This window comes from Megalops cyprinoides, chromosome 10 (assembly GCF_013368585.1).
Source record: "Megalops cyprinoides isolate fMegCyp1 chromosome 10, fMegCyp1.pri, whole genome shotgun sequence".
Taxonomy (NCBI): domain Eukaryota; kingdom Metazoa; phylum Chordata; class Actinopteri; order Elopiformes; family Megalopidae; genus Megalops; species Megalops cyprinoides.
This window is the reverse complement of record NC_050592.1, coordinates 20,203,414-20,226,110: the sequence shown is the minus strand read 5'-3', so window position 1 is coordinate 20,226,110 and position 22,697 is coordinate 20,203,414. Positions and strand designations below refer to the sequence as shown.

The window sequence follows — 22,697 nt, the reverse complement described above, 5'->3', positions numbered from 1 at the left end:
GATGAGGAATAAGGACTGACTAAACACAAATACAAGGGGGAAGGGCCGAAAACAGGTTATTCATTTTAATTTCTCACAAACTGTTCTTCTCATTTTCCCACACACAGCAGATTCAAAACTCACTAGCACGTGGTGGAAATTTTAACTCAGGCACAGACAAATGTCTTGGCACTTTGGAGATGCTCACAAAAGCAACAACTGTTTGTTGAATGTATTTTTTATAAGCTGGGTACCATATCAAAGAGGAACAGCATCTGAAATGAATCTGTGATGCATTTTTTGGAATCCTGGAGGGTAAACATTAAAATCACTATTTGCTTCTCTACTGGAGAGCCTCAGTTATCTAGAAGGCTTACATATTGACAGGCACTGAGAGCATCTACAGCCTTTTCAACCTTTTCTCAGCCTTTTCATCAGAAAATACATACTTGCTAATGAGGTCTGACTCACATTTGATCAATAAAATAATATGACCTGATCATTGCTGAGCACTGATGGAGTAATACCACATTGTTGAAAATGTGTTGTGCATAATCAATATTGTGGCTTTTGTTTAAACAAGCTGCTGTCTAAAAATATTGACGGATGGACTCACTCACCTTAAGATGAATTTTTCAGCATTTACTAACTGGCTGTGTTTCCTGTCTCATGCATCATAACAATTCATATTCATATTGCTGTCAAAATTTCAAATAGCATCATAGACAGACACTAGTGACACATTAGTATACTGTATTACTTGCTAAGACACATCCCTTGAAATCACATATTGAAGTAATTTATCTGTGAAAAAAAACCATGAAAAACAGCTGGCCACATCTTCAGTCTTCGCCTTTTGCATAAGACGTTAAACTGAAGACCTGACTCACTGCAGTCATTAAAGTTCCCCTGACACTTATCAAAGAGTAAGGATTTTAGTCCCGGTGTTATGCCAAATCCCCCATCTGCCTCTCTTGCTACCTAATAATCCCCCCTGCTCTACAGTGACTTGGCTACACGGTCCCTTGCATTCCTTATCCCTCCTGTGTCAAGTCATCACTGCAGAAGAAAAATGAGTCTTTAGTTGACCTTCCCGGTTATAAAGGGTAAAGAGAATTTTAAAAAACTATTAGGATTATTATGAAACGACTGTGTGGCCCAATATGACTGGCGATTTTGCCAGGAATTGGTGACAAGCTTTAGTGTAAAATGAAATGGCTTCCATTTCTCCTTCACAACTTTGAATATAGGCAGTCTTTTGACCAACACAAAATTTTTCAAATGAGTCTGACATCCATGAGACCCTCGACATTTGTGGTTCTGAATTGTCAAGCAGCGCTCCAGACTTCACTCTGCATTTGCATGTCACAAGGCCATAGAGTACATCAGAAACATTTATCCTAAGCTCTTACAGTTATCGCACTCATTATGTGTTATAGACATTTCATCTTTTATTACATACAAACACACACATTAATCACTTTTTTATTGCAGTAAGACATTTTTTGCCATTTGGAAACCCAACTTCATTATGGGTACAGTAAAGTATCCCCAGAGTAAGTAAAATTACCCCAGAGGATCTCATGAACATATCCCTTGCAAATGGCCAGGGTCTGCTGTGTACAGACCATGACATTTACCTTGTCTGAAGCAAAAAAAGTAAATTTGCATGAGTCACAAAACACAGCTCTATTTTAACAGAGTTTATTTAGATTATTATTACAGTATTGTTAATGATTGTGGTTATTCACAGATTTGGAGTAGCAGTAGTCATCAATAGGCACCCTTTACAGAGATGGATGAGAAGATTTGTGCAGACTGAAGAGGAATTGATGTGCATGCCCGTGTCATACAAAACATTAGAAAGTCACAGAACACATGTTATCAGGTCCCTCCTGGCAAAAAAAAAGTATATTTTCATTTAAAGCCTGGATATGTTCAGTCATTTTGACATGTCTGTAATCACATCTCTTAGGACATTTACCAAATAAATAAATATATATATATATATATTTAAAATCCATACATTTCAAACCCAATAGCTAATGGTAAATTCTCTCTGGTGTGATGGCAATAACTGATATTCTGACGAGAACAGACAGCTTGTATCAGCTATGTCATTTGTGAAGAGTGTGCGTCCATGTGCCTGTGGAGCACTACCTCATTTCATATCATTCCAGTCACGTGTTACATTACCCTGGCTCCTGTGTTATCACATATGCAATTGTAATGCGAGTCCTGCACACAGTTTTGGTAGTGTACATACTGCATGGAAAACCTTGAACATTTAAACGCAATTTCATGTATATCTACTCTCCACATACAATACATACAAGGCCCACACACACACACATCCCGTACATGCATATGCAATTACACAGGTACAGGCCTGCAAGACCATTTCTTCTCTTCACCTGCCCCTGTCTATCTTCACCAAAAACCCCATGATATTTGTGTCAGTACAGATCACTTTGACATTAATACATAAAATTATATACGCAACACTATCTGCATTCACCTCGGCAATAGTCGCAGGTTGCTCCAATTGGGGTTAAGACATGGGGTAGAACAGTAAGGTCATGATTATGTATCCACGTGATTCCATGTGCTTTAAATAAAAATGCCCCTCTTATCCACAGCTAAAAGCCTTATGAAAGTTTTTTTTTTTTTAAAAAAAAAAGCTTTTTAAAAAGTGGAATAAATCATTTTATACCTCTCCATCAATTGAAGATATTCTTTCAGTCCAGTGTCTAGATTATTGTGGATGGCAGAGTGAGGCTTCAAGAACCCCATAATGGGTGGAGCTACTGTGTGCTGTCAGTCACTGACTGGTTTGATCTAATCAAAAGACTTTGCTCTTCACAGCAAAACTATGACTGATTCAGATCAGTTAGTCACAAGTATTAAAGACGAAAGAGAAAGAGGAAGCTTGTTTGATCTATATTTCTGTTTTTGCTTTCCTTTTATTTCCTGGAAGAGAAGCAGCAGATGGGATTTCCACGGCATTCTGTGCACACACTTCTGGCAGTCACACAGAACACTGTGGCAGTAGGTGGGGATGCTACTCTCAGTTTGGGTTTGAGGTCATTTAAGACATCTGGTCCAAGTCACAGTGAACTTTTCTTATACACTCTATACACAGAGTCAACAGACATCAAAGATAACCTAAAAAAAATAATAAAAAGCAAAAAGACCAAAAACATAGAAACGAAAGTGTATATCATTACATACATTTCAAAATACAAAAACAAAACAAAAAGAAAACGTCAAAGTGCAAAATGCAGTATCTACTTGATTTCATTTTGAAAATTCCTTTGTTGTAGACTGGTCAGGGGAGACATCTGAAATAAAGGCAATTCAACCCAATATGTGACTGACTAATAACTTTACCTCACCTGTTCACCTGTTGACCTGGCACACCAACTGAAAGAAGTGCACATCTGTTCACCTGCATACCTGCTGATTAGTGATACTTGGCTATTTATATACAGTAACTGGATGCTAGACATTTAATGTGCTACTTTCAAAGTGTTAACAGTGTCCTAGCATATGCTATTTTTATATTAATTATTGTGTTTTTTGCTGCCATTTTCTTGGTGTGGAGTCATGAGGTGAGGTTAGTTGTGTGTTTGGTCCATGTGGTTGAGTGTGTGTGTGTTTGGTGGAGCACTCAGCCTGCAGAAGGAAGAGCAGGGATGGGAGGAGTGGGGGTTTTAAGGATAGTCCCGGACTAATTTGGGGTGGAGAGACACAGCTGTGGAAGCCGATTCAGTTTCCTGGAATATTCCGGCTAAGGTGAACTCTCCAGGGAACCTGCAGCACAGAAGAGAGGAAGAGAGAGAGAGGTGAGTGAAGGAAGTAAATAAGGAAAGAAAGAGAGGTGTAGAAGTGAGGAGGAGTGAGAAGAAGGGAACAGAGGAGAGAAGGAGGCAGGAGGTGTAGAAAAGATGGAGGAGGAGCGATGGAATAGGGATTATTATGGTGAAGGATAAAGGGAGTAGTGAGGTGTAGGAGTGAAGAGTGGTGAGAAAAGGGGCACAAAAGGAAGTACTGGGAGAATAAGTAAGACTTATCAAGAAGAACAACAGATACGGGATGAAATGAAGAGTTATATGAATGAAGGAGGTACATAAGTGAGAGGGAAAAAAGATCAAACACAGGAGATAAATGTGAAATAAGAAAACACATTAAAGAGTAGCAGGGACCTAAAAACAATTGAAACAATTATATATGAAATTTCCCACTATAAGTGAAAAACTCATGACATTGAGATGAAAAATATTCTCTTGTATCAGGACTCTTCAGTGACAAAGTAGGGAGACGTGAATAGACATTCTGTAGGGACAAAAGTGTCTCTGCCATTCATTAGAAGCTGTTGGCTTTTCAAAGCACAAACATTTGCTATTCTTTTAAGAATGAAAAATAACATGCGATGCCTACGTGATCTGATGGCATAGTGACAAGCCTGTTCCCAGCAGTTCACTGTTTTTGCTTTGCCTGTCAAATCTCAACAATGTCAATTTCTGACAATGTGACTGAATGTCAGTAAATGAATAAAAGCTGTCACTGTGCCAAGGAAGCAGGCACTTACAGATTAAAGGTCAATTTTTAATTATTGAAATTAAATGGGTTTTGAAATGGGTTGATTCAGTGACGATCTTTTTCACACAGCTCTTGGAACACAGACAGCCTCGAAATGTGATTAGAAAAAATGACAGTGCAAAGTAAGTGGCACTTCACGACATTTTAACTAAATAATGTGTGACATCATGTCACATATTTAAACAGCACTACAAGAGAGATTTTTCAGCCTTTTAGGACAGAATAGCAATTAAATGACATGTACTTGCCTAGGGTGATGTGCACAACACTTACTTATTAGAACATTAAGAATCATTCAATCAGTCTATCTTATAACAAGTACCTCCTTAAGCTGGTGAATCCTTTTCTTCTTCCAATATCTAACAGATATTATATTACTGATTACTGAGATAAACGCATAAATCTCCTCCATGGTGAGGAAACAAAAGTAAAACAAGTAAAACAAAAGAAAACACTCACAGACACAAACACAGTTAATCAGTAAAGCTGTCTCATTTATAAATAGGTCTGGGGATTTCAACTGATAATTCTGCTAGTCTTGTTGCCTTTCACTCTCTTTTGACCACAGGTGATTCCAGATTTCTACTTAATTCAATGATGAAGATCTGATTATGAACCTTTAGCCTGTTTCCATAAATACATAATCAGAGTGCTCTTGACCACAGCCGTCAAGTCACTAGCTGTCCTGAAAATGTTATAGTTGCAGTTGCCTGAAACTTTTAGATATTATCAGGGGCTCCTGAGTGGCTCAGTGGTTCAGGTGCTCACGTTGAGTGGAAGCTGAGCTCTACAACCCAGGTTCCATCTTTGCTGTGTCATCAGCCGACAATGCCCAATAGCCCACGATGGTGGAACAAACTGGCTTTGGTGGCAGTGGTTGCCTGTCTCGCCAGTCTCATCCTGAGACTTATCAGACTTGTCACTGTAGTGCACTGAGTGACTTGCAGTGTGAAAAACAGCCACAAGCCAGTGTGAAAAAAAATTCTTAAAAAATATTTTTTTCTGCACTACAAGTCACAAAGTACACTACAATGAAGTAAGCATCAGTTGGACAATACTGTTGCTCCACTGATGTCATCTAAGCACACAGTCATATAATGAATCGAAGGGTGCCTGATGAGGAGATGAGGGAACCTTGACCAAACTACTCACCTCTGTCCTCACTGGAATGATGCCAGCTTTTTCTATGATTTTGTGGTCCCTCTCACTGTCAGCAGATGACACCACTGCTTGACAACTTGGGCCATAGAGCTCAGCCTGCACTGAAGATTAGTGCCATGCCAACTGAGCCACTTGAGAGCCTGAAGATATGATTTTAACAGAAAAATCACTGTGTCTGTTGGGCCCTCCCTGTATTGCGACAAATAAGCACACAGTTTCACCTACGAGTATGGATTTTTCCAACATTGCTGTACTGGGTACTCCATGATAAGTTTAAATAGGTCATCATGTACTCAACACAGTTGCTAGTTTCTCTTTTTTTAAACGTCCTCGTTTGAAAGAATAAACCAAAAAAAGTTGCACCCAGCAGAAAGTTCCCATCCATACACCCTGTGATGTTGAGTAAGCATATTTACTCAGACATCAGCATTTTATCTTTTTTTTTTGGCTCCTATCGTCTCTTTTGGTCCTCGTTCTGTCTTTGGAGTCCTGTCTCTGTGTGTGTGTGTGTGTGTGTATTGGTGTGTGTGAGTGCGTCTGTGTGTGCGTGTGTCTGTGTGTGTCTGCCTGTGCTGTGGAGAGAGATGTGGGGGATCAGAGCAGTAAACATCTTGAACACTGTGAGCTATAAGAGTTTCCCCATCATCTCCATCTCACTGATTGCCCCCTGTTTCTCTGGGGTGTAAGACTCTTCTTCTCAGCACTTTTTTCACTCAGCATGAGGCACCATGGGAGGTTATGCTTGCTTCTTAAGCCCACACCTTCTTTTTTTTTTGCTTTTTTTCTGAAGCCTGCTTGAGGACTGACAGCAAAAGAACAAACAGAAACCTTCACAAAGGTACACACCGAAACAAAGCGTGAGAAGGGCGCAATGTGGCTGTCATCAGCTTCTTAGATCTATATATAATTGGACTGAAAAAATCACAGGGTATTTATTTTTACAAGCACTCTCGCAAGTCTTTGCTTCAGCTTTGAAAAATATTAATTGGGAACACTTTCATTAAAGCACATAAGATTTCACAGTGAGTGGAGCATGGTGTAATTGTAGGAGCACTTTAAGTGCAAGTTTTCATCTGACACTGATAAATACTTGTGGGAGCTGAAACAACCTTAGTAAGTGTTGCTACTTTGTTGGTCCTTGTAGCAACCAACCTTTACTAATGATAATAAAATGCACTCTGTCATAAGAGGTGGCCCTAACACATAAACAAAGAAAAAAAAAAGGGGATGCCAAAAATCCTCAAAACAAACAGGTGAAAGGAAGATCTGATATAGCTGTTTTTGGACACAGCTCTCAGTGGTCTTCCCACAGTTAACTGAACAATCTCACCTTCATTTTTTTTTCCCAAAACTAAAAACTTCTAGTCATCAGAGACCAAAATATTACACACAAATATTTAATACTGATCTCATTTCAGATGTTTAACTACACACAATAAGAACAAAGGGAAAATTCTATCAGGAACTCCTTGCTGCATCATCAAGAACTATTTCACTCTGGCTTTCTGCTCATCCAAGGGGTCTCATAGTCAAGGGGTGGGGTTGCAAGACACCTGAGTGCTCATTCAGTGGTGTGTTTGATTGCCCCAGTCTTCTTTACTCCACTCCCTTTATTAACTCACCAATTAACTCTCCTTGTCTAACAGGAGGGTCAGCTATCAGTGGCACTCTCTCATGCCGATACACTGCTAAGATCAGTGATCAGTTAGGCAGGTCCTGGGAAGGGTGGGGTTCACTGCCTCACGGTTGTATACATCCCGCATATCCAAGTCAAATAAGTGTATTTTCATACAGAATGAAATGCTGATCATCTCGGTATCAGCACATTAAAGCATTTTTGACTTGGTAAACGCAAATATTCAAACAGTCATACAGAAAACTGGGTAGAGAGAGACAGAGAAGCAAATGCATACGTGATGATGCACAAGAGTAGCTGTTCGTGCTTTTCCCAAAGAAAAGAAGTGGGAGAAAGGTGGGACCACAGAGATGAGGGAGAGAGGAGTAGCGGCACGTCTGCTGTGTTCTCAGCTGTGACTCCGCAGCACCTTCTCATTCCGAACGCCCAGGATCACCGCATTTACACACTGACTCAAAAATAGACCTGCGGTAATTTATTTAACTCACACCGCAGGAGCGAGAGGAAGGGATGGAGAGAAAAATCTTTTCAAGACTCAAAAATCACTCTGTCCATCCCGTCATGTGAGGTTATGACATGACACAGACAGGATCGCCTCTGATCCACTCATCATTAAGCATAAACCCACAGCAAACAGAGGACTCTTGTTCCTGTCAGACCAACCTGTGGGTTTGCTGCATCACCACCCTGTGACTAAAGCTGCTTTCACTAGTGGGCTGAGATTCAGTGCCCCCTTTCATTGAACTATTAATAAACATATGTGCCATAGCCAAACACATCTGGCTCCTGAATTAGCCTACCCTCCTCTGTTCTGGGACAGATTCAGGACAAAATATCTTCTACAAAGAGTACTGGGGAATACAAATATAACTATAGGCAGACATATAAGATGTTACAAAAATAATATAGTAATGTAAAATGATAATTAAAATTGATAACAAATAATTACATTAACGAAGAGTAACACAAGAATATCACTGAACTATAAGTCTTTCCATTCCTGTCTGTTTCTTTTTAACAGCCTGGAGTGCGCTGAAGCAGTGGTGCTTCAAACAAAACAATAATTTTCCGCTGAAGTTCATTTGATAATTACTGCTTTTAGATGGAATGGGATGAGTGCCCTTCTGCCTCCATTGCAATTTAATTACGCAGGAAAACAAACGTGTAGAGGAATTCAGTGATTTTAAATTGTGCAGAAAACCGAATCTTCATGTAAACTCTTTTCAGATTAAAGAAACCAAAGCACAAAAAATGTAATGCGGTATCAACAAATTAGTCTCCATTCAATGTAAATGAACATCACAACAAACCATTACCCTTGTTTAAATAAGGCAGCTACACTAATACTACTTTTTACTGGCTCAGCAGATACCCTTATCCAGGGGACTTATTTAGCTAACATATTAGATACTATCCTTCTATACAGCTGGAGTTTAATGGAGAAGTTGAGTTTAACTACCTTGCTCAAGGGTAAAACACTAGTGTGCCAGATAGGATTTGAACCTTTAGAACCTGAATAGTTTACAAACTATTACCCTACATTGCAGCCCAATACCACAGGAGGACCATATGGGACAATGATGAAAGTCTATTGTAAATACAGACTTCGTCCACAGTTTCCTTTACTTATCTTTCCATCTCCCTCTCTGGCTTTCAAGGATTCAAGGATTAAAACTGGCTTCAATAGCCTGGCAGTTGTTATGTGTTGTTGCCAAAGCATTTTAGGAAATGTACAGATAATACCTACCCTTCCCAGCTAATAATATCCTTCTGTCCCTACTTCAGGATAAACCAAACATCATAAGATGAAGAATAAAAACATATATACTTATATACTGTATGTATGTATGTAACATACACACATACCAACAGACACACACAATGTACTAATCTACCTGACAGCCTTCAGCCAATGCACTGACAGACAAAAATCTCCAACAGTACAGAGAAGAGAAGGGAAAGTAACACACACACACACATGAGCTATGGTCTTTTGTGCCTTATCAGGAAAGCTTATGCTGGCAGTGGTAGAGATTTCAGCACTCAGCAGACTGACGTGTTGCTCCTGCATTAAACAAGCTTGCCTGGTAACACCTGCTGGAGCCATTGATTGTAATCAAGCAGAGAGGGGAAAGGCCAGGTCCAGTGTACAGTGTACAGTAACAGCTCGGTGAACAGTGCCTGTTTTTATTGTAACTCACACTTCAAATCTGCCACCACAAGCATTCTCCCTTCAACCACAGTTTTCAACACAAGCATACTGCACTGCATTACATTACATTATTTAGTTGCACACACTTATCCAGAGTGACTTGCATACCATGCATTTCTACAGCTAGATATTTACTAAAGTGATTCAGGTTAAGTGCCTTAACTGACACAACAAAAAGCAGTGCATTCAGACCTGCAGCCCTCTTTTTAGAAGCCCAGGTCCCAAACTATCACACTGCACTGCACCATGCAAGAATCACGAAGAGAAGGAGAGGTGAAGAGATGATCTGACATCTTGGCTGTCTTCCCCCAGCATTAATTGCAGAACTGTAATTAAACCTCCCCAGCTCTGCAAAGAGCCAACCTCTCCCCAATATCATAACCTGGCGTACAGAGCTGACACTTGAGCTGAATATTGTCAGGTTGCAGTAAGATTTTAGCTGCAAGGGGAGGGGGCTAGAGATAGGAGTGATAGAAAAAGTGTTCACATAACTGCCTGCCCCTGGAATACCAGCATCATATGCCAGGTGATGAGGTCTGAACATCTATTTATCTCTTTGACCAAGGTTTCTATGGATCCCAGAGGTCTAATCTTTCACTCTTCAATGCTAAAGGCATTACTAATCCCCTCAGCTGGGCCGTGTTGTCTGACATTCATTACTGCTGTTTAAAAAGAGGATTTAGACTAGTGCTGGTAGGACTGATCCTTCATGAACCCATAATGTGTGTGCTTACCATATGCTGTTAATCACAGCCTCCTACTAACCAAAGGACTTCACTCTCCACAGCAAAATACGATTCATTAAAATCAGTGAATCACTGATAAAACATGACAGCTTCCCCCATTTTAGGTTCAGGAAGTCTCAGACTCCCATCACTAGACCTGGCAATACAGCAACCTGCTGTTGTTACATCAGGCTGAGTCTTGTGAGCCTGTTTCTATTCTGCTTATTTATTCAGCGATTCATTTTTCTGAAGGAAATACCAATTTCAGACCGGTTTCATGATTTCCCGTGGGTTCTTTTCCACGGAAATAACAAGCTGAAAATGCACCTCTACCTGCACAGAGGATTCTGTTTGATTTAGCTTATTAATGCAGAAAAAAGAACAATGAATCCTAATGATGACACATCTGTCTAAAAATACAACACAACATGGCTTTCCATCTTTCAAGTATCTGCGTAAGCAGGTCAAGGCTAAAATAATATAATGATTATGAATTACCCAAAAACTCAAGATAATCATTCTGGCCTCCATTCTGGATTTTTCAGGCTCATTGAAACTGTAGTTAATGATCTCGGAAATCACATGCATAAAATAGGTGCAAAGCACATTTTGATGTATGGAAGGATTTTTACACATAAAGAGTAATTTATCTAACTTTTTGGAGGACAAAATTCACTACCAAGAAAAATAAAATTATAACGTAAAAGCATTTAAGTTATTATTCAGATGACAAAATAAGCAGGTATTTTCTCATAATGTAGCTGTGGTGTCAATCATGGTTTGCCAGTATAAACCTTTATTTCACTGCAACGTTTCATTCATCTGTGGGCTACTGATAATCACATCAACTGTCAAAGCAAGCCTCCTGTGACTGGTGCTCTGCACAATGACATGGTGTGGGGGACGATGTCCTAGTCAATCAACAGACTAGGTGCACATACCACATACTGTCTCTTTATTCACTACTGTTCTCTTTTCCCCCAAAACAAACCAGCCGCAAGAATGCAACACCCCAACACCTTTTTTAATAGTTTAATTGTAAGTAGTTCGCTATCCTAAAGAAAGCAGCTAGCCAGCTAGTATATAACTTCAGCAACTTCTTCACCTCAGATATTCTGAGGTGTCTGCATAGCTAAAACCAGTGAGCTAGTGGTTTTAAAATGCTCCCAGGCACTTCAGCCAAGACGTTGTGTGACATGTAATTACATGTCTGTTTCAGGTTCTTTAATTGGGGATTGGAGAAAGACACAAGCAAAGCTGAAAGGATCACTGTGTGTGAAAACAGCATCCCCATAAAAATGTAAATGGCTTAATTGCTTCAGGACAGCCCCCTGAACATGATTTGAAGGTTCACGTTGAGATCGTAAACAATACTCAATCTGACTGCAGGGCATTTGAAACAAAGGAGGAGAACCACTTTAAACTTCAACAAAGGCTTATCTTCAATATCTGTGATAGGTCTGATTATTATATATTAAACTTCAATATACATACTAACATACATACATACATATATAGCAACATAAAGTATATGTAAAATGTAGAGGGAATCCTGAAGGTAAATAAGAGTTTGTAAGATGAAGGTATAGGGTTGAGCATACAGTCTGTACCCTTTGTTCATGAAATACAGAGATGGAGGAACTGCATTACATACATATGCATGCACACACACATACATGCTCACATGCATGTACACATGCACACAAACTGGTCTCCTTTGAAAATCAATGACATTTATGGAGCTGGAAAGACATTAATCTAAAGAGCTCTGAGCATAAACAGCTCTGAAGGAAAAAAAAACCTTTAGCTGCTCATATGAAAATGTAAACAGTAATTTCTTCTTCCAATCTGGAACATTACCCAACAGGAGACATTGGCATTCAGAGCCCATTTTGCCTCATATGGACTTAATAGACAACAGCAGCAGTAAGAATAGTGGGACAGAATTATAAACACTAATACAAGTGCTGAATATAAGACATTTGACCATATTACTGGTCAATAGACTATCAACACACAATTTGCAATAATAGTAATATGACCAGTGGATAAAAGTACTGTTCTGATTTAACCACGGTACCACAATTGTTTCCCAACATACCAGCAAGTGCTTTTATGTGGACTCACACTGCTGTTGCTGTTCTGTTTACCCACAATCACCATAACCACTGGCCCTTGTAGAGAATAGGCAGCTATCAAGAATAACTTTGGCCACTACAATAGCTATTACAAATTATTGCCACTGTCATGATTAAAATTTTGTCATATTTTTGCATATTCTAGTCACTTCAGACATATATCTATCTATGCTCTCTCTCTCTCAATGCCACAATGCACAGGCAGAGCTGCCAACTCTGAAAGTCAGGAGTCCTCCCCAAAATGGGTGCTCTGTTTCACACCAGGAAGGTGTTCTGAGTCATATTAGGTAAGTGCGGTATTCTTACCAGGAGGTAACTTTAACAGGAGAGCTGAAGGTTTTCCTTTGTCTCGACCTCCTCCCCCTCCTCCTTTCCCTGCACACTGTTCCAGGCAGGAAGTCAACCCCACAGCGAACGCATGTATTATTAACTGACTGTCAGACTGTGTATTTACTGCAGCCAACTCAGATTTTAATTACATTTCCCTTAGACAGGGTGGACATGGCCTATCAAAGGGCTCAGGATGTGGCAAGCAGCCAACAGAGTTAATGAGGATCAAACACAGACCCTGACCCCTTGTGACCTGTGCAAGGTGAAGGGACAGTTGGAGGGTGACACAAGAGGGGAGAAAATAGATTTGTTCAGATCACGTGTGGAGAACAGGATTCACTGGATGCAAAGAGTGAGGAAAGGTGGCGTAATATGTGAGTAGCGGTGCTGTAATGTGTGAGTAGAGGTGGTGTAATCTTCTAGTGGGGCTTAGGATTCACTGGCCACACGGTGAGAGTGGAGGTGCCACATTATTGGAGTAAAGATGGTGTAGTATTATAGCAGCGTTCAAGTTCTGTTTACATATTCTTGTCCAAACACATTTTATTATACACAGTTTTCAAAACGGAAATTTTGACAGTATTTAAGAGTGGATCTGATTTACTAATTAATTTATTATTAATTTTATTAATTTATTTATTAATTTATTAATTTAAAAACGATATTATACAAAGAAGATGTAATAATCTTTGTGTTTTGAGAAAAGAAAGAGGTGAGAGTTTTGACATACTATCTTTTCATTTCAATTTGTGTTTGTGACATCACAAAAGACAGACTTGTGCTTTTATCACTGAAATGACTGTGCTTAGTGTAGATATAAAGTACGCTATTGTTAAGTAAAGTTCTTCTCACTGGAGTTTGTAGATAAAACGCTTATTATTCATTTATGAGACTTAGCCAGCTTACATTTACCTACAGTCTGCTAATACTGATTTTTAACTTTATTTCCTTAGTTTTGATATTGCTAGTGATTCAGGTTGAGTGTCTTCCTCAAAAGTAGAACAGCAATGCCTAAGATTTTTACCTGCACCCTTAAGATGACCCTTACCTTATTCTAAGCAAAAGACACAATACTTAGGTAACTTAAAAAGAAAAAAAAGGTCTTCAGTTTTGAAACAGGCATCTGAACATGAAATTGGGCACAAGTATAAGTGTGGCTTACTGTATTTCTTGACAGTAGAGCATAGTTTTCAAAAACATCAAAAGAGCTAACATTTGTATATTGTGAATTTTTGCCCACAGGAAGAAAATGTTAAGTCACTTGACATGCCAGCATATGTATGCTGCACATCATTCCAAATCAGTGGTGACTGGAACAATCACTGTGCTTCTTAGAGTTTAAAAACTGTAGGACTAAAGGCCAAACATTTTAAATTCAATTCAGCAGCATTTCTCAAACTATCTGTACTTCTGCAAACCCATAACTATGAGTAGCCCATGTGTACCTCCTTTTTTAAAAATCTAAAGTAACAATACTAAATACTAAACAAATTAATTAAATAATATAAATAAATATATACATACATTTTACATATAAATATTCATTTTTCTTAACAGTTTTAGGGTGAAGCTGCAAACTGCTGTTTGCCATTCCCAGGTCTCACACAGTGATTAAGTGTGTCCCATATTTTATTTTGATTGAGTTGAGGGCAGGAAAAAAACACTTTCACAAAGATACAATGTTGCAAATGTAGGCAGTATTCCCACTGCCTTCTGGCACAGATGAGGGCTGTCATTTTCAAAACTTGACCAAAATTCATGGTTGGAAACCACAGGTCGAGTCAGAAGTCATGTCTTTGTCCTATTTCCCTTCAAGACGGTTCAAAACAGCAGGAATCATTGTGCTAAATGGGCCTCTAAGCCAGTGAAAAGTATTTCTGGAAATGCAATTTCACAGATGAAAGGGGATTTTTCATGCATTGTACCACAGTGTTCTGCAACTTGTTGTTTTCAGTGAATGTTCTGTGATTCAGGATCATTTGCATGTTATTCTTTTCCAGTCTTCTCCTCCACATCTCCCATGTCTTTACAAATGACTTTATCTTGTCTGCAAGCTAGGGAATGTGAGTCAGATCCATACATCATGATATATCATAGAGCCGGGCATGTGGTTCACTTTGTTCAGATTCCTGTAACACACACATCTAATCTTGGAGCCCAGGTCCATGGGTTAAATCATGTCTGTGTTAAAGCCAGGGAGAGTTGCAATAAAACAACTAAGCTCTGTCCTCAGCTCAGTCACACAAATCATTTTTTTTATAAAGAGCGGCAAAAAATGTCTTGCTTTCATGTAGTTCAAATTGAGTGTACTCCACGATGCAGATGACAGTTAACAAAACCTTATTTACCTCTTAACTGCCTTGATGCCAGTGTCTCTCTATGGATCATACAGTACTTCCAAATTGGGCCCAATGCTTCCATCACATCAATGCCTAAAGGCCTTCTTGTTTGCCAGTGGTAGTGTTTTACCCAGCTGTACGTATCCCAACCCAGTCCTGCCATTTCAAATCAGCCTGAAGCAAGAAAGCGATAATATTAAAAAGCCTGTCACCTGTTGCTCATTTTAGATTATAATTTATAGAAAATCCTTGACAGTTGACAAATTATGAAAACGCTGCACATAGTCTACTTTCAGTGTTGCTGTAAATAGCTGCATCCACTAGAAAAGTTAGACATTTTTTTCAAAGCCATTCATTTACTTTCTCCTGACAAAGTTCAGGAGATACATCAAGCCATACATCAAACCAGATACATCAAGTTTCTGTAATGTTCGACAGTGAAAGAGCTTGAATTTGTACAGCACTCGCTTCACCAAGCAGTTGACACTATGGTGCCAAGCTGTTTGCAACAGGCAGAATTTCTTAAAAACATTGTTCCTTTCTTGACACTGACCAACACTATATGCAACCTAGTTTTAAGATAGTTTTAAGAGACTTTGCGGGCACAGAGGTAATTTTGACATAGTGATTTGGCTAAGCATTACATTCATGGAGTGTTTTTAGTCTCTTCCAGATCATTACAGATTATGATTACATTTAGACTCTAAATGTAACCTCAGTTTGTTTGGTTTGAAACTACTGGCAGGAAGTCATTTTAAACATACCACAGAAACCTACCACAGTGCTTCTAAATCCATATTAAAAGTGTACTTCATCAGATTCCTAATTTCATCATTTCACCTGTCCTGCTCATTGATGGTGCTTCCATTTTCCATTTTCATTCCCATTGCGGACTTTGACTACAACCTGTATGTATTTTCTAGTTTTTATATTTTCATATCCTGTTCAGGAGACAACACCAGGATTATGCAATTGACCATGTACACACCATACATTTCCCCAAAAAACATGCTAGAAGAACAGTCATATTAATATTAGTAATATTGATTATATGACACACATTCTGCTATGAATTATAAATTATAAATTGAAAAAAAAAAGTCCAACTGAGTAAACGTTCAATGAGTATTCATTGAGTGTTCAAGAACAGATTTGATTCAAGCAAAATGTACAACCAGCAGCATACAAGTATCCCTCCAGATAGTGAGTGGATGCCGAGCTTGATAGCCTTGGAATAAAGTCCTATACAGACAGGCCTCAGCTCTGCAGGCAAGCTTCAATAACAGTGAGAGAATGGAACAACTTCCACACCCCACCTATCAGCTGCACAAAGAGGGCTGCTGTGTTCACAGCGCATCCATTCTTCCATTCTCTCACATCCACAGAGCTTCGAGATGGTGCCAAAAGAGGCTGAGATTCCTGCTGAATCTCCCGCAAAAAAAGAAAGAAAAAAAAAAAACAGTGCAAAAGCACAGTCTGTTCAGCAGGGAGAATGTGAGTAGCACAATGTTGACTATTATGCAGAAAGACTATCTACACTCTTTATTTGTCTTTAGGATATGGCAGTGCCAACTGAATAATGTTATTGTAAAACATGCTCAGTGGCCCACCTCAGTACTGTAGTGGGTGTTTAGCTGTTGGTTGCTAGTTGAAGGTTATGTTCTCGGGGCGTGTGTGTGTGTGTGTGTGTGTAGGGGGGACTTCTTGCTTATACCATCATGGATGAGAAAATAAGTAATGACAACAAAGTGCTACTTAAAAATGTCTTCTCTTGAGGTTCTCTGTCACCACCACACATAAACACACCAAACTCGTAGAAACTCCCACATCTGCTCAAATCCCCACCATCCCCAGACTGATAACACCATTATCACGATGACACCAACCTCCACTGCAACAGGACAGATTTGGAACAGGCTCCACACCTTTAAATGAAGACAAAACACCCCAACCAATCCACAGCCACATAGGGTCTTTCTATTATGTGATATTTGTGCTACTTATTAAGGATATGCTTTTTCATTCATTTCATAGATGAATATTAATATATAATATGGTTCCCAATATCAAAAAATCTGCGTATGTCCCCAGGGATTGTATGAAATTCCAGTTTCTCCAGTGTAAATGATGACTCCGGTTCACTGCGTTCACTCACATTTTCAGGCAGGGAAATGAATTGCCTTATTTAAAGCAAGGGAATTAGGCTCTCCTACATGAATACTGATGAGAAAGGGGAAACTGGTTTTGTTCATAAACACGCATTTGAATGCCAATCCAGGTAATTCACACATCATCACAAAAATACAGAAATAATCGTACATTCATTCTCTTGCCTGCTATCGATGTAATACACTCCTATTGTGTTTTTTGGAAATCAGCATCTGGGTCAGGTGAGAAATATGAAAGTGGTTTTTGGGGGTTAATGTGAGAAACAAATCAGTCAGAGCCTCAATCTCACCTCAAACCACATCTGGCCCCATGGCATCCAGTGCCTCCCACAGAGGACAGTCTGCAATGGGTTTCACAACATGGTCCTCAATGTCTGTACAGCAAAGCTATGATTACCTCACCAAGATAAAGTTCACAGTCCATGGCTAAAGGAACACATCACTTTAAATTGGGCTCGGGGGGCAATGTCACCTTCTGTAGTGGATCCAACATGACTGTGTCTTTAAAATGACAGAAACACATTAGTTTTGGAAATACCAGATGTTTTCTTTGAAACCATTTTCAGAAAGAAGGGGGGGGGGGGGGGCGGTCAGAAGATGTCCCAGAGTTTACACAAAAATGGCATTAGAGGTGAAGATGACAAACCAAGCAAGCATTAAAATAGTCTTAGATTAATTTGAAAACATATGAATTCTCTTTTGCATTTTCAATGTACAGGGTTCAAACACCAGCATATACAGTATGCCCCCCTTGTCTGCTTCTCACTGATTGCCTCTCTACTTGAATGAGAGGTGAGGAGAAAGACATAGAACACTGGGCACCCAGAACAGGGATTCACCCCCATTCATTCACCGCTAGAAAAGAGGCTTGATAATAGGGGACCAAAAAACACTGGCTGCCCAACTGAGTAACAAGCAGATGCATTTCCTAGCAACCCACTGAGAGGTGGAAAGAAGCATGCTTTCACTCATGTGCTATAACATGTAAGGTGTGACTGAATGCAGATTTCAGTGAAATGCAGAGTCCCCAGATATGTTAAGAAAGGCTGTGAGATTCTGCCCTGATCCTTCCCTGGGTGGAGTAACTGCAACAAGCAGTTGGGCAAGCTGTCTGGACGTAATTTTCTAAGGTGGCCATGAGGCCTAGTCGTATTAAGAGCATGATTCTGGAACAGTGTATGAAACAAAATGGTTGAACTAGTATTGTAAATACTGTTGTATTTGAAGCTTGTTGTAATAGTTGATAGCATCCATAAACATACCTGGTACCTCCTGTACTAATGAACAGATTAAGCATTAAGCAACTACCACTTCTGCTGTTAATTAGTGACAGAGTGTCTGATCAATGCACACGTAGAACATAATAATAAAACCAGTAAAAGCAACATTACATTATATTTATGGTCACATCAAACAATGACCCACAAGAGCAATGCCTCCTTGCATCACACCACTGCACTGATGCTTCCTTGCGTTACACTTTATTAGATTTCACTCACTGACTGGACTGGGCTCTGTGTGTAGGATACATCTGAACTGGTGCGATTCTCCATGGTATAGTAAAGTTCAAACTGAATGAAAGTTTTGGAGATATCAAATAAATGAATTAACTGGAGCCAACAACAGCAACAACAGCAACATGAGAGATAAACAACTTCAGCACAGAGATTAAAAGAAGGTAAACAAATCTGTAACTGTGAACAATGTTTTTTTTGCATTTTAGGAATGTAAGATGCAGAGTTAGACAAGTTGCATCCGCACGACTCTCACAGACAAAGCGTGATAACATTGCATTGTTTGCATAGCAGGTAGCCTTCTCCAGGGAGACTTACATAGTTTACTTTTTAATATATTATTCATTTATACAGCTGAATATTTCACTCAAGCCATTTTAAGTACCTTGCTGAAGGGTACAACAGTAGTGCCCCATCTGGGAATCAAACCCACACCATTTGAGTTAAGAGCCCTGCTCCTTACTACTGACAATATTTTGTTTGTTTTAACTGAAATATTCCTTTACTATAAATCTCTGTGGGGATCTTGCATTTTGGAGAGAATGAGGTGCTGCACCAAAGAGCTCCCATTTTACCTCCTGGATTAGCAAAAAAAGGGGAGGCTGCTCTGAAGAAACGATACCACTTCAAGCAAGCAAAACTTACTGCATAAACCTTCCTGCTTTCCCCATTTTAGTAATGCATGGATAAAATGGAAAACACATTTTATCACAGAACACATTCATGGTACCTGATACCAAAGGAAACAGAAGTGGGTAACTTAAGGATACTACAGAAGGAGGCAGTTGATAAAACTGAATTTCAGTGGGTTGCTCACTGTAATACTTGTCCTGTCATTGAGAAACAGTGTCGGGTCTGGACAGATTAAAAGTCTGCTTGTTCAAAACAGGCACCATTTTTCATCCCTGACAGTGCTCAGTAGCTCTTGAATGACTTTAAAACCTTGCCATCCACCTCAAACCTGGAACACAGAGTATGTGCTGAGAGTTACTTCCGTATCAGGGGCCTAACGTTATTTAAGATTCGCTTAGATTGAAAGTTGTTCCATCAGACATCAAGTACTTCCAAACAGCTTAATTGTGCATACTGCCTCAGTAAATTAATGTCTCATAAACCTGTCCTGAATTCCTCATGCTCAAGGTGGTAGAGACTGATCCAGTCTTCCGTATTACACTTCCAGAGTTCTTTTTGTGTACAGTGCTTAACAGCAAAAGTCAGCACTTGTACTTCTCCGAATTCAGGCAATGTCAAAGAAAGGACACTTGCGTTTCTAATTACTGGTAAAAATTGATTCATTAAGAACGTTGGATTATTGTAATGAAGGGAGCAGAGAACTGAGATTACTTTAGGGCATCTTTTTTGCATAATGTACATAAAAATACTGTAATTTGTACTTATATGGTGCTCTTCTTGCATTAAAAACAAAATACAACAAAAGAAGATCTATCACTGTGTTGTATTTAGTCTTAAAGACTCCAAGAGTTACTGACTGCAGGTAGGTTATTCCATGCATTAATAACTCTCTGTGTGAAGGAAGAGCTTTTACTGTCAGTGGGAAATTTACCTTTAACTTGTTCCCACCTGTGCCTTTTGATCCTAGCTTGAAAGTCTACATTTATTCATCTTCACTTTGTAATGGTCTGTGAGAAAACACAGGAGTGTGGAAATGTATTCTGGTGAAAAATGTAGGATAAAACACACAAATATTGTTTTTTTTTCCAGCCACTGTGATGTCAGTGACCACAAAAAACTCATGTAATTCACATCATTTTATCATGGCACCCATCAGTCAGTATGTTGGCCTGTCGTGCTTTTTTACAACATCAGACAACTGCACACTTCTTTGCTGCAAGTGTTGTAGTTCACATTTCTCATTTGCTTTTCCATCGCTCCACAGCTCAGAGGTGGCTGAAGTGAATCAATCTTTTCTCCCGTCCCCAGAGTCACACTGTCATTACCCCCACACTTGCACTGTTCCACAGCACTGCAGCACCCCACAGCTCCACCATCTGAATGACAAAAGAACAGGTCATCCAAACACAGGAAGGAGAGTGAGAGAGAGAGAGAACACAAGGGAAAATGCCTTTTCTCAGAGGCAAAGTCATTAACGCATTTGCTCAGTGGGATTCCCACAACAGTGCTGCATCTGTATAACCAGTGTGAAGGGGAAGCTGACCAGTCATGACTGTGACACTTTTTAAAAGTGTTAATCAAGCATCAATAAACCTGACAAGCTAGCACACTCATTTTATGACTTGAGGCCAACGGGTGGCCCCGGGGCTAGGGCTTCTCCGAAATTTATGCAGTAACACGGTACAACAATGGACACTGATTTCTCTAGGCTGAGTTGGCATTGCCCCTGCAGACTGGATGATTCACACAGCAGAGATGGTTGACTCTGTTACTCTGTACATTACTGGTGCGGTACAGAGTAAAATGTACGCCGTATTTAATGCTATGGGCAACTTTGGCAACTTATGTTTAGCAACTTTTTAGGAGGGTAGTTGACTACCTGAGCTCTGAAAATGAGAGTTCTCTCTCATTGTTGAATACAGAGAAAATATTTTGCTGTCCAGTGCAATCTTGTAGACCAATGAGCGGGCCTGAGCCGTGGGAAACAATGTGCTCTGACAGATGAAGCCAATGCATTCCAAATTAATTTTCACAGCAGAATCCCTTAGCATTTTAAATGTCACACTTTTATACAGCTGAATATTTAATGCAGATTGTATGGCCCTCGCCATAAATTTATGATATGTATCGCTTACCTTGAATCTAGCATATATCTGTAGTGACAGGCTTTACACTTGTTGTGATCAGTACTACACTCTGTGGACTGCAGCATTTTACATTTACTCATTGTGCTGATCCTTTGAAGATCTTTCTTCATCAGCTTAAACGGAGATGCCTTGTAAATATGACCTACTTTTTGTATATTAAGTTGGTGTGCATTTTACTGTGAGGAATGTGAACCTATATCTGTTTTAAAAGAGGGTTAGCCTTTTGCTAATAGGCAGAAGGGGAATAACCAGCTCCACAGTGCATTCTGGGGACAGGTAGCAGACAGAAAGGAGGTGAAATGCAGTACATTCAATGTCAAGATCAAATGCCTTAAATAAGGGGGCTGCCGAGTAGTTCAGTTGCTAAGGCACTGTTAAGGTTTGGCTACATCCACATATAACAGAAGATTGCATCAGTCTTGCTTCAGCACACTTGCGCAAGTGAGGAGGTTGTTATGGTGAGATGAGCCTACTAAAATATACAATTAGTGATTTCCAAAATAAGGATACATAAAGGAGAATGGCAAATGTTTCAAGACAGACACCTGACTTCATTTGGAGATCAGAAAACAATGACTTCCTGCCGGTATTTGTAAATCACTCCACAACCTTCTGGTTCAACTCCCTAACTACCACACCACAACACCCGTCCACCCTGGTTCTGCTCACTCTGGAATATTCAAGATTTGATAGAATTTTTTAAAAATTAAAGACAATACCTAAGCAGAAACAAACTGTCAAACAGTGTTCACATTTGACCTTTTTACTATAATTTGTTGTTAGGTTCAAGTCCTCCAAGAAGAAACTGAAATAAAAACTCCATTATATACACTGTATTACACAATATGTCTCCCAGCATATTTTAATCGCATAATTGACTTGAATCTCTAGCACACAAAAACAAAATGTACATATGAGAGGGTTTTTGTAAGTCTTCACTATTTACTAGTTGTACTTTGAAGAAACTTTATACTATAAACTATGAAGTCATTTTATTACACAAGTCAAAATCAATTCCAAGAAGACTGGTTTTTTGCTCTTCCCTCACTTTTTAACACCATATTACAACTGGAGTTTACACATATGTCTTGAAATTCATATAATTCACTGAAG

The 22,697-nt window shown here is 39.3% G+C and overlaps 1 protein-coding gene across 2 annotated transcripts in view; it reads right to left on the bottom strand.

Moving 5' to 3' along the window:
- Positions 1-1,592: 1,592 nt before the first annotated feature.
- Positions 1,593-22,697, bottom strand: part of LOC118784761 (sterile alpha motif domain-containing protein 12-like) — a 51,245-nt gene continuing 30,140 nt past the window's right edge. For both annotated transcript variants that reach the window (XM_036539171.1, XM_036539170.1), the window contains exon 5: positions 1,593-3,792. In XM_036539171.1, the coding sequence (XP_036395064.1) occupies positions 3,770-3,792 (23 nt within the window). In that variant the 3' untranslated portion in view covers positions 1,593-3,769. The remainder of the gene's footprint in view (positions 3,793-22,697) is intronic.